The sequence below is a fragment of the Pyxicephalus adspersus genome, chromosome 5 (assembly GCF_032062135.1).
Source record: "Pyxicephalus adspersus chromosome 5, UCB_Pads_2.0, whole genome shotgun sequence".
In the NCBI taxonomy this organism is placed as follows: Eukaryota; Metazoa; Chordata; class Amphibia; order Anura; family Pyxicephalidae; genus Pyxicephalus; species Pyxicephalus adspersus.
Window position 1 is genome coordinate 112779257 of NC_092862.1, and position 13972 is coordinate 112793228.

Consider the following 13972-nt stretch of genomic DNA (forward strand, 5'->3'; position numbering starts at 1 on the left):
AAAAAAATCAATACAATATTCAAATGACATCCCTTACCTTACACAAGGATATATACCCAATCAGCCCTTTTCTCTCTGCCTTTGGGCCTGATTTATTAAAGCTCTCCAAGGCTGGAGTAGATACACTTTCATTAGTGAAGCTGGGTGATCCAGCAAACCTGGAATCAATTTCTTGAAAGTAATTTGCTATTTGCTAGAAAATGTTTTGAATCCTGGACCAGATCCATTTCAGGTTGGATTAAAAAAGCAATAATTACATGCATTCCATTGTCACCTGCACTAATTCCTTTACTAGATGTTTTCCTCCAGCTTCATTAATGGTGCCCATCATTTTACTACCTTTATTAAAAAACATGCTGTTGTGGACAGCCTTCAGCTGATAGACTTCAGCTTTAAATTGCAAAATGGAAAATAAAGCCCCCCTTCTGGCTAAAAAGAAATCCGAAAAGAAAATATTAATATTTAAATATATAATTCTCTCATTTAAAAAATTAAATTTTTTTCAGTCCAGACCATAATAAAAAAGAAGGAAATTATGTCCCACGACATTATAAATTCTGCTTAAAGTCACCAACCAAATCCATTAGTTTTTACTGAGGATATATAAAACTGTTGAAGCAAAGGATTTTCTGTAAAAAGCATATGAAAACTGTTTGAAAGCCGCTAGACTAGAATTTAATTAACACCCAATAAATTATCTATCCATCTGATATTTCATTTTTTTGGCAAATGCTGCAGAGTTAAACCACCTGATGAGACCTCAGGGCACGAACTTCCAGGCCTTAAGACCGACCACGACCATGCCAATAAAATGAGTAGGAACACATAGAGATCACACATAGGGAAAACTCCAGGGATAGCCAAAAAATGAACAGCAGAACTTTCCTGCCACTATGGTTCCCACATAAAACTCAAGCGAAAACTCAGATCACCATCCTCAACCTATGACATTTAGATTGGACTTACATTTTAAAGTTAGGTTGTAAGACCCAGCACCCCAAGGTACAAAAAAAAAGTACCTGGGAGTGTACCTGGTTCCTGCTTGCCCTTAGCACCCTCCAAACAGTGACACAGGAGGAGGAGAAGACCCTGCCCCAAAGAGCTTACAATCTAGGATTCAGCCAAATTGTCAAACGCTAAACATGCATAGGAGCCATTTAAGGATGCCTAATATTAGGTCTACACAATGAGGAATTGGCTAAAAAATGTACAAAAAAAACAACTGACTTCCTACTATGGTGGTTCCTTCTCCTCCTGTCTATACCTACCTTGAAAACAACTGAATCATCGAATGTGGAAACTACGTCAGGAACTCTCAACTAACGATCTTATAAGATCTAAGTTTGTACACGTAGTAAGCATAGATTTAAAATCTTACATTTCTTTTTGTAATATATTTCCATTTTTGCTATGTTTAAGAGCAAACTATTGCCACTCTCATTTGTCCATTCTTTTTCTTTGTTTCGGCTTATGATCTAATTCATGGCAGACTTTGCAAAGCCCAGGCTTTACATGAGAAATGCAAACAGTTCATGTAATAAAAACCAGCCAACATATTGAGATTGGCTTCATTCCAAACACTTTATATGTTTTATTTCAACTAAATCTCGGCTGTGAACTGAAGAGTTACTGCAGTTTCCATACCTCAGTGTATGTATTCAAAGTTATAATTTTACCTTGAGATATTGCTCATGTTATCCAATGCAATTCAAGATGTTTCACTGCAGATCTCAAAGTATTTTTAGTTCTGATACGGAACACAATAACAAGTGATCACAGATTATTTATTCTGTCCCCTAATTAATTTTCTAGAAAAGTGCATATATTTTAGAACAAATTCCTTTGAAATTGAATTACATTGTTTTAAATAAATCATAGAAATGAATTAAGTATTTAAAAAGTCTATTGTCCATTTTTATATTTTTTGATGTGTGCAAAAGTTAAAATAACATAAATATTGTATGTATATAACCAGAAAATATGAAATTAATTGAATACCACAGATTCTGATTAAAAAAAAAAATTATTCCTTTTTCACGAAACTCACTGAAGTCAGGAGGTAAATTTCAGGGATCACTTTATAAAAAAAAAAAAAAAGAGAGTACATGAGCACACATTTTTAAAGGGGATTAAGTTATCAAAATTAAAAACTGCAAGCAGACAGGTTGTTTATTTCAGAAGCAACCGGTAATGTCCCTTTTGGGCTAAAAGAAAAGGTACTTGCCTGTTCATAAGGTATGCACCTCGTTCTTTAATGCATGTGCAGCTCAGGGTAAGACCCCAGCATACCCATGATACCCCACTGCTTTGAATGAATTACCTTCTGCACATATCAATCTGGCCTGACCGGTGCAGATCCTGAACCCAGAAGAGGACCAGTTGGTACCAGCGATACAACGAGAAGAGTTGAACTTAGTTCCTGTTTAAAAGTCATTGCTTTGGTGTAATGCATATTTTATAAGGTTTTTTTAAGTTTCCTTTTGGGGATGATACATTTTTTGGTGTCAAAAGATAACATACTGAAGCTCTCATATTCTGGCCTTCCTAATAGCAACCTCCAAGGTACTTGAAAAATCTTGCTTTAACACCTATAAGCAAGTCAGTCATAGTCACTTGTTTGTGTGATTATCAATAGCAAAGTTACTCTTCAGCACTCTTTACTATTTAGCACTCTTTGTTGCCATGACTGAATACATCATTGTATCTATTTCTTGACACTAACACAGTAAAAGCAGTTTTCTCATATTATACTGTCCCTGTGGCACTGATTAGCATCACTTTCTCTGACATGGAATTAGGATAAATTTACTTAGGGCTTAATACAGCTACTCAAAGAATTATTCACTATTGGATTGAATGTTAAGACTAGTAGCAGGTAAATTATTACTACTAAGATGTCAGATTTTGGCAGAGCTGCCCAAACCAGTCCTCTTAAATATAGAGACATCTTTTGATGTCGGTATTAAAATCTCTTCCTTTCAAGACGTTTAAGGTCTGCTGATTTTCTGAAAGGGTTTTTATATATTGGCTTGTAAGCAGTCTCCTTTGCAAAATAGATGCCAACAAGTTATATTTACTTTTTATTCAATGTGGGTAAGAAAGTAAACAATATGTGATTGGTTGTTTGGAATGTAGATATTCATTTTCATAGATTTAATTTTTTGACTGTATGAGTATTGATGCTTTGAATGGCTGCTCAGTTCAAATCAATTCACTAACAAATTCCATACAATAAAATGCAACAGTTCTGGTAATTGCCTAAACAGTAATAATCAATAGATATACTCTAGGCTGAGCTAAAGATTTAGCTTCAATTGTATATAGGCTTTCTGGTTTGTTCTCCAGGAATTTATCACTGCACTGTTGAATTACTCCTGTCCTCATTAGAGCCTTGTCTTCATTCTTGCAGTCTAGGCACCCTGGTTATAATGCAGAAGTCCGCATTGTGAGGTCTGTGCATATTATGGCATAGTGCTTTATCCAGCTATGGGCAGCCACCAACAAAGTAATTTCTCCACATGAGCTAAGAAGATACATGTTGCTTGGTACCTGACTCTTTTCTCAGTATGCACTATGCAGAGTATATACATACAAAGACAACTGGCAAACGATACATTTGGGGTCTATACATGAGTTTCAATCAAAAACTGTACAACCTAAATCAAGCTTCACACAATTTCCTATCTCTTTTTCAAAGTGACATTTTAGCCTTGCATGAAACCAGGGGTCAGCAAACTCCGACCTTTAGGCCAGATACGGTCTAGCCAGCAGTCTGTTCCGGCCTAATGCCCCTCCTGGTTGATCGGCCTAATCCCAGCCGGCAAGAGTCAACCGCCTGCGGCTCCAGAGCCGCATGCATTTCTCGAGCCTCCTTGAGCGTTCCCTCTCCTTCGTATGCATTGCAGAGCAGAGGGATTTCCCTTCAGGGGCCTTCCCTCTCCTCCAAATGCATTGCGGAGCAGGGGAATTTTCCTTAAGGGGCGTTCCTTCTCCTCCGTATGCATTGCGGAGCAGGGGAGTTTTCCTTAAGGGGCGTTCCCTCTCCTCCGTATGCATTGCGGAGGAAAGAGATTTCTATTCAGGGGCGTTCCTGGTGGGGGGCCGAGCCATCAGCGAGAGACAGAGTCCGGCCTAGTGTGCCTTCTTGACCTCCTAAAATGACCTAGTAGCCAAAAAAAGTTTGCTGACCCCTGCATTAAACATATCCAGTGGGCATTTTGCTGCCCCTAAAAAGGAGGAAAAAAAAAAGAAATACAAACCATTTTGCAATTGTGAATTTGGTTAGTAATACAAGGAGGAAGGGGAAGCTGCAAAGTTTTAGGACATACACTTCTTGTGAGCATGCAAGGTGTGCTGTGAAATGTGACTGCACTGGAATAATTAAAACTAATATTAAAGTGACTGTCTTTATTTAATTATTAAACATTCATTTTCTACCATAACCATAAAAGCAATGCCTGTGTATCTGCTGAAAGCTCTTTAGCATTATACACACTTACAGATGTGTAAGATGTCTAATTCCCCCGTGCCCACCTTCCCACATACTATGTGGTTTCTTCCTTCCATGACATGGGGGTTAATAAAGGAAACCACAGTGCACAACATGGGACACCAGCATGCAAAAGATACAGAAGTGTTAAATGCTGAACATTCCTTAGCTTGGATCATCAAAGTAGGGGAGTTTGTGGTGAAATTAGCAGGACATTAGCAAAGGATCAACAATGATGTAGTTAATGATGTGTAGCTTTAGAAATCTACTAATTGGTTTTACTTGTTGCCTATATTTGCCATGTAAAGTTATAGGTTTGGATATACTTCCAAAGATAAAATAATAGACCAAAGAATGGGGCTTTGTTACTATGTCAAAGCTACATTATCTTTGATATTTATCATTTTTTAAATACTAAATAACACCATAAAAACTCACATAAATTCTTTTCAACTTATCAGGGGTTGCAGAACTCAGAGGATGTACACTAATATTACATTTTTGTATTATTTGTTTATTGGTATTATCCTCCAAGTATGAATTTAAACACCTTTTAGCATCAGTTAAGTATGAATACACTACTTTAGGAAGGTGCTGTTATTTAGGAGTCCATATATAAAAAGTTTGGAAGAAGATATTGTAAATGAAATGTTTTAATGTTAAATATTCATTTTAAACAATATTAGTCATTTGGCATCACATGGCAGCTACTCTATATCAAAAATATAATGGTGCCAAAAAAAACCTAAAGTCATGGATGGTCCATAAAACAAAGAACTTCCTGTAATATGCTTTCTTTCCTAATGAAAACTTCATTTTCTTCTGAATACATAATGTGCCCATGAACAGCCACCAACTAACGACCACTGTTTGCTCTGACGATAACGTATGTAGGATAGTAATCATGTTTAAGTTGACTTTCTTTTTGAATATCCAAGTCAAACTTTAGTCATTTTAAAATGTGACCTTTTTATGTTGGCCTACCAGTTACTCCAGAGCATACAATCTATACCACTTCTATACCACCATCTATTTTTTCTTTCCATGCCATAACAATAAACAGAGATTATTATCTTATTGCTACAAACTTCAAGGCTTTCTGGATTGTTTAGTAGTCTGTTACCATTACCCTTTAAAATGTTCATCCAGACCAACACTTCTCTATCATTTTCACACGCCATAAAAAAAACACCTATTTGTTTGCATCTGACCTTTCCAAGTACTAGCTTAAAATATAATGTTATTGAAAGTAAAATATGAATAAATAAAACAGATTTAACCTTTAAAAACTGCAGATTTTAAAATTTAACTGGGTTTATAGTGCATATTTTTCTGCAGTAATGTCAATTATTTAACAATTCAGAAGTAAAAAGCTTTTGATAAATGACCTACATGATGGTTCTGACTCTAAAGCATTAGTATGTTCTAATAACTTAATTGCAAGTATATCTGTCTTGCCTGGAGGACTTGCTTAACAATGCTATCTTGTTCCAGGCAAGCTAAAACTCCTGTCTTGTCAGTCACAGTTACCAGCAAGTTCTGAAGAGCCCATACTGGGTTTTATTGAGTTATGCCCATTGTCTGCACACAGAATGCACCATTTCAAAGCTTCATCTTTATTACATGACATTATTGAATTACTATTTTTGGCTTCTACTTATTTAATAACATCCACATGAAAGGGCATCTGTAAACCTATGCTATATATGACACAGGGTATAACTTTCATCTTTGGACAGATAATTGGGCAGAGATTTATACAAATCAATATATTTTTTGCCAAAATTCAAGACCGTACAATAGATAGATAATCTAGTATATCTAAACTCAAGAACAAAAGTGTAGTTTGTTGCAGCTAAGCAATCCTTCAATGAGGTTGCTGCAATGGATTTCTTTCAGCCTAAACATACTTTTCTACAATTACAGAAAAGAAATCTCATTTAAATTTATATACATTGTGTATTTTTATTATTATTATTTTTATTAATAAACAGGATTTATATAGCACCACAATATTACGCAGCGCTGTACAATAAATAGGGACTGTTTTTGACTTTATATGTATATTTCTATGTTCAGGCAAATAGGTATAGTCATAACTAAGTTGCTCTAGGGTAAAGAAGCTACACCTACTAGTAGATAACCTATTGTTTTTAAAATTGTACCCACATATGCCAAAAAAGAATTTAAGAGCCTGGCACCCTAAAAAAACACCCTCCTAAAAGAATTTCTCACTGGTTTTGGCATGGCAAGTGGGTGCAAAATGCTTTACTCTCCAGCCATCAGATACCCATTGTCATTAGGCTGTCAGCTACAGGAGGGGGAGGAGAAAGTTGGTCACTTGGACTTGAACAGAAAGGAAATCTTATAATAGCAACATTTTTCCCCAATGACAGCTGTCCTTTGAAAAGATCTTTGAGGTGTGTCTTGATAAGAAATAAAGATTCATTTTTCCCAAAGTAAAAAAAAAATGACAAGGGTCTCAACTATTCTCTACTTTATTCATAACCAATAGAACATGTAGGTCAAATGGTTATGACTATATGTAAAATGTGTTTATTTTAAGCCTTTAATTGAATAAAAACCAGACAAATCAGACCTCAACATGAGAAAATGGCTTCAGTTACTTAAAAAAAGGAACAGACAAACTATTGTTACTTGAAGTTTCTCCTGGTGCAATCTGAGCTTGTAATTGCACTCCAATAATCATTGTCATATATCTATATGGTATTATATGTGCTTATGTCATATCCGTTACTCTATACATTTCTTGGCATAGATTAGAATGAGTAGCAAAACTGTCAAATCTGAAAAGTGAAATAATCTTTAAATGCCATGAAGTCATCTTCCCATACATAGCAATGGATAGAGATGTTAGGCAAATTGACTCCTAATTATATCATAACTAGTCTTATAGCTATTGTTGATGCTTGCACAGAGCACTGAAGTTGACCAAATACAATAATCCTGGGCAACAAGACCCAACTTGCACCAGCAAAGGCATTTCTATCAGAACACTTAGACCACATAGACCCATGGATGGATTTAGGTTGACAATGCTAACTGCTTATAAATAACCTTGTACACATGATGGTTTAGGACTGGCAAATAGGTACTTGCATAATATACTAGGCTAGCATAGGCACCACAGTTATCCATGGTGTTTTGACTAAGCACCTTTTGGGACCAGGGGGGGCTCAGAAATACTCTGACCAGATGGTAGTTATGATTATCATTCTAAACTACCTAGAGGCGACTGCTGAATTTCATTTGTGTAGGACAAGGACCTGTTGGCAATGATAATGGTTGTACAACCATGAGGATAACGTGGGAAAGAAGAAGTAAAATCTGCTCTTGTACCCTCTTAGTTTTATTTTAGTTCATTGAGGCAGTATACTGACACCTTTTTGTCCCTTTATCTAACCATAAATCCACTACAGCTACTACCAGAAATTAACCTTTCATACGAAATCTACTTTATATACGATACCTAACACTGAAGCACAATTTAGAACTACAGTATTTAAATCTCAGAACCGGAGAGACATCCTTTGGCAGGTAAAATAGCTCCTTTCATTCCATCTGTTTTTTTTGTTTTTGGATGTTTGAGTGGAGTTTAGCTTAAACATTTACCCTAAGCCCAACACTTTCCCATGTCCATAGCACTATGCGACTGGCTGTACAAGTCCAAGCAGAGTACCATATTACCAATTACTTGAGCATACAATGCTGAGAAATAGTGGAAGTTCAACAGCCTTGCTTGGGGCAGAGATTACAGCACAAGTTTTTATAAAGAACTTCAATCAGCTAACCGCAATAGTAGTTATAGCATTACTAACATCCTGCCTAGGAAGGTTCTGGGTTGGTAGATGATGGGATTACCAGGTACATATTTCTGTTTCCTAACCCGACACTTGAAAATAATGATTGGTAGTTGTAGGAGGAATATGATACTTCATACAGTTTTGCTGGGGAAAAAGTTTGACTGTACATACTAGATATTTAAATTTAACAAAACAGATGATTTACTTCATTACTCTTTAGTACTAACTAAAGTTGGCATGGAAAGCAAAATACATTTTATTCATTTTCATTTTATTATTTATTCATCTTCTATACAGTAATGACTAACTTTTATCACTCACCCTTTTTCTTTGCAAAAGACAACAAAAAATCTATGGTTCATCTGGTTTGATGCAAAACAGGTGTGGTAGTTTGTCTGGTTTATGCCGATCTCCAATGTGATATGAGTGTCCCCATTGTTAGAAATGGCCCTGATTTAAAAAAGCTCTCCAAGGATGGAGAAAATACACTTTCATCAGTAAAGCTGGGTGATCCAGCAAACCTGGACTGGATCTGGTCCACGATTGAAAACATTTGCTAACAAATAGGAAATGACTTTTAGGAAATCCATTCCAGGCTTGCTGTATCACTAAGCTTCACCAATAAAAGTGTATCTTCTCCAGCTCTGGAGAGCTTTAATAAATCAGGACCTATAAGTCTAAGGGAAAGAAAAGCAGCCTTAACATTTGGTGTAGAGCAAACAGCAGCACATGCTTCTGCTTCTTTGCAACCTGGTTATAGTTGCAAGGATTATATAACTATACCACGTGATGCAGTAGGCTCTGTTATGTCCATGACTATTGGTTTCAGCAGGCAAAGGTTAGAAACTTGGAATGTCTGCTATTACATAATTATATACTTGTTTTATTGGATGGATATGTATCAAAATAGAATGATTACACTAATCAACTATTCAGACAATGTTCCAATTACCTTACAGAAAGCTTTGACCTGCGAACATTTTAAATAAAGTTGTACTCACATCCTTGCCAATAATATAACAGATCCAGTGCATGCTCATCATTTTCACACTGTATCCTGTTACAGCCAGGATTCTAAAAATTATATCTCCTACTTTCTCAGTGTTAAACTACCACCACAGCTAACATCATATAGTGGTTTTCCATTGCAGTTACCAGGCGTTTTCAGCGCAGAATTATTACATTAACCATACAACTTTATAGTTTTACAAGTTTTTCAGTTTATTAGTTCTAACCAACTGGGAACATGTGTCTTTCATTTTAATGCCATTCTCTTTGTACGTATCCAGCAAGAATTTATGCTCTTTATTTATCCCATACTTTTTTTTGAACATTGTGTTTCTGTGCTACACGTTCCATTTAGTATTGTAATGTATGCAGCTTTTATCATCGTCCTAAAGAAGGATTAAAACCACTAGTACAGTTACATAAATTTCAGTTTAAGGGTCTTTCGGCTGCACCAGTCCCTGTACTAAAGGTTATTTTTTTACACTTGAGCAAACTTACTGCCATTTAAAATTCAGCAAAAACGTTATTTTTCTCTTTTATTGTAAACCTGTCACCCCACCTGTTTCCTCCAATCGGCTTATGGCCTGCAACTGTCCTACACCCCCCTTTATCGCTACCTCCCTGCCCCTTATTGGACTCCATTCTGCACCTATTTAATGATAATCACTTTTTAAACAATTTGACTTATTGTGCCAACAGTAAACCTTGATGTCACAGTTATAATGTCAAACTTCAAATGAGTACTTCACATTCATCAGCCTTATCATTCTCACTAATGAAAAAAAGAACTGCTCTACCACAAGCTATTTCCGATTCAGCCCTGGCAAGTACATTGGACAGTCAAGGTTTCCTAATCTGAATAGAAGAGGAAATTCTATTCACTATTACATGACCTTGACTGATTTCCTAGTTGTGTGAAGCATATTTTTCCTCAGGAAGATCACCAACATATAATTACAATGCTTTTAGTTCATTAGGGACTTTCATCTAGAGAGCAAATGGGGAGAAGGAAAATTTACGAGAGAGTTCAGTAGTGGTCATGTTTGTTTAAGAGCCCTTCATACATAATCAACTCGTAGCATTACCACCTGAGGTCCCATCGTGGGGTTAATTACAGAAAACTGAACCTCTCCTAACACACCACATGGCATTTTACCGTTTTCCCACAAGACGTATGTTTTAAAGGCAACATCATTCAAAAGTGCATATTATATAGTAGATATAGAAGCCATCTGCTGAAAGTTTAGGCAAGTTTGAGGCCCTAAGTAATTTTTTGTGTTCATAAGGAAAATATCTACATGAAAAGTTTGAAAGATATAATACATTACTTAGTTTTTACATGTCTTGTATACTTCTGTAGTAAGGTGTATATTATTAAGGTGTGTATGTTAGAAACAACAAATGTTATTTGTTTTCCATATAGGAAGTACAGGGAAACAGAAGACAAAGTTTGTGTCTGCTGCCAATAAATATAGATTTTTGATACTTTGGGAAAAAAGGTCTACTGTCTGTGCCTCCCATGCTTTCTAAGCATAATTTACCCATTTGAGCCATACAAAATAAAATACAAGGTCATATAAATTTGTAAAATACTAGGTTATATGTGAAAGGATCTTGGGATGATGATTTTACATTTCTCAGGTTAAACCGGGTCAAGGGTTATCAAGGGTTTAGGCACAGAAAGTTAGACTGAAAGGTTAGGTTAGGAGTTTTTATTAGAGGGGAAATGGAATTTTGTGATAGGATTCGGTCAAAAGATAACTGGTAAAGTGTATCACAAGCCTGTGTACATCTGTATTTTTTGGTAGAGGAGAGAATGTTTAAAATCAAAGACACAACGGAAAGTGAAAAAATATTTTTTCAAGGTGAGAGTTAACATCAGAACAGGTGTTCCTGTTTCCAAGATTGTTTTCTTGACCTTCCTTTGCAGACAACTGCAAAATGTTGGATTTTCCATCACTCAGTAAATAGTAGATAAATAGAATAATTTAAAAAATATCCCCAAACTTTTTTTTTTATATTTTACAGTCTAGAAACAAATTTAACTTTCTCTATAATACAATTTACACTGAGCAGTTTTGCAGTAACAGGACCTTTTTATTGTCAAATAATAATTTACAGTATGGTTCAATCACCCATGGACACACTTTGAGAACACAAATGAACATAATAGTACTGGGAATGAGTGCCTGAAATTAAAATGAAACTATGCTAGCTCTAGAAGTCTACACAAATGTGGTTCTCATTATAAAGCATGTAACATGTTCCAGTTATCGGCTTACTTTAAGCATGCAAAGGCGTGGATGAATGAAAACCAATGCACGTGTTCATGTTTGTTCCCAGTGGTCCTACGAGAGTCATATATTACCCACCTGTAGCAAGATGAATGCATTATTCTAAAGTAAACGTTCCCTATTTTGCACAGAACATTAGTCCTGGCTATATATACCTTGTTATTTTTAATAATGCCATCTGGATTTTCATACACTGGTCAGGATCATCAAACACACAACGTAAATGTATCAATCTGTATTTATCCAACACATTTAAAGCTCATCTCTTTTGCAGATCTTATTGACATACTGAATATTGTTTACCCATAAAATTGCCTTTTATTTTTCCTTACTGAGAATAAAAATAAGTAAGCCAAATGGGTTTAAGCATGAGCATTTTTTAATAGTGAAGACTAATTGCTTTATTGGGAAGACAAACTGGAGGAACCAAGTATGGCACCTGTTTTTTCTATACAACTTTTTTACAATATTGTATTTATTGCTATATGGTAAGTGATTTATAAGAAATACAAATTATATACATGTAAATTAAACAGTAATGCATTGTTTGACTTTTATAAAACTGAGATGTCAGTAGCCTGCTCTGCTGTTCCCTAACATTTTCTGTAGCATTAGGGAACCTAATATATATGCCTCAAACTATGGAAGACACAGGAGGAGCATTGATTTGACATTGAATTGACATTTATTATTAGGTATTTTCAAATATTAATTTAAATGATTGTTTAAAATAGGCTCATATGGAATTCAGATATTGTACAGAACAAATTATTCCAGATCCTTTGAATTATAGCTACACACTGTATACATATATATGCTTACAGAACTACTTACCCTTTTAGTGTTTTCTTCCTCTTGTGCACTTCTGAACTCCTGTTCCAAGTCAATGTCACTGAATAACCCCACTTCCTCACAATTTTTCAAGAACCGAGTTGGAGTTGGTGTCTGATCTTTAAAGAAAATTACAAGCAGATTAATATTAGAAATATCTTTTTTTTCATAATTACATTAAACCTATTCACTTGTTTTAATGTCACATGTTTTATAATTATTATTAATATTATTTGAATATTATTATTAGTAAACTGAATTTAGTGCCTACATATTACGCAGCGCTGTACATTAAATAGGCATTGCAAATGACAGACAAATAAAGACAGTGACACAGTAGAGGAGGACCCTGCCCATAAGAGCTTACAATCTAGTAGGTGGGGAAATAACACACAATAGGATGGGGAGATATGTAGTGGTGGGAAGTAGTGATGGTTACAAAAGACAGAAGAAAATGGGTAGGCAAGTTTAAAAAAAAAAAAAGGGGTTTTAGTGCTCTTTTAAATGAGGAGAAAGTATGCGCAAGATGAATAGGATGAGGAGGACCATTCCAGAAAGTCGGGGCAGCTCTAGAAAAGTCTTGAAACTGTGCGTGTGATGAAGTATTGAGTGAGGAAGTCAGTAGTAGGTCATTGGAGAAACCAAGAGAGTGGCTGGGGGAGTATTTTTTTACCCAATCAGAAAGGTAAGTGGGACAAGAATTGTAGAGGGATTTGAAGGCAAAGCACAGAAGCTTGAATTTGTTACGTTCAATGTTCTGTCCAAGCCATTTACCTTTATCGGCTTTAACTGTGCATCATCTAAAAGAAAACCTTTAAAAAAATGTTTTATGTATGAGGTTCTAGGTGATTTATATGGCCCTGTCTTGTGCTATAGAACTATTTGTATGGCCACTTATGCCAGACGGAGAATGCAAAAGCTGCCTTTAAATGAAATACTCGTTGGTGCAATCTGTGCACATGATTTAACTGTGTGAAAGCAGAACTATAGTTCACATTAATATGCAGGTTATGTGCTTCAGGTTAGGATAGGAAAATAAATCATTCAGGAGATGGTCATGGAACCTGTGTTTCTTTACCATTCTGAGGATTAAACCTTTCTTATGTATGGGCTCATGGGAAGTTGTCATTCTTGGGAGTTGTGCATTACCCTTGCTTTGCTCCCCCAGAAACCATATTTCTCTGAATACAAAAAGGAAGCATGGCTAGAGATGAAAGATATTGGGATTATCTAATTCTATGAATGGAGTACCTCTGCTCTGTTCAGTTGTCTCAATTTTGCAATGTTCAAACATGCTGGATCAAATATTCAGAAAGTTCACAACTTTTTTTAAAACATTCCAGGGTAACTATTTACACTAACAGTGAAGGACCTGCCTATTTCTGCTAACAGGGCAGCAAAAGAAGATTATTCAAGGAGGTATTGCAGTGTTGGGCCTCACCAGGATCGACAAACTAGCTCCCCTATCTAAATTTCCTTAGATCTTCAAGAATTTTTTTACTCCCTAGAGGAGCACCAAAAAAAAA

The 13972-nt window shown here is 35.7% G+C and overlaps 1 protein-coding gene across 3 annotated transcripts in view; it reads right to left on the reverse strand.

Moving 5' to 3' along the window:
- CREB5 (cAMP responsive element binding protein 5) overlaps positions 1-13972 on the reverse strand; it is a 257480-nt gene that overhangs the window by 177666 nt on the left and 65842 nt on the right. For all 3 annotated transcript variants that reach the window (XM_072412475.1, XM_072412473.1, XM_072412476.1), the window contains exon 4: positions 12450-12565. In XM_072412475.1, the coding sequence (XP_072268576.1) occupies positions 12450-12565 (116 nt within the window). The remainder of the gene's footprint in view (positions 1-12449; positions 12566-13972) is intronic.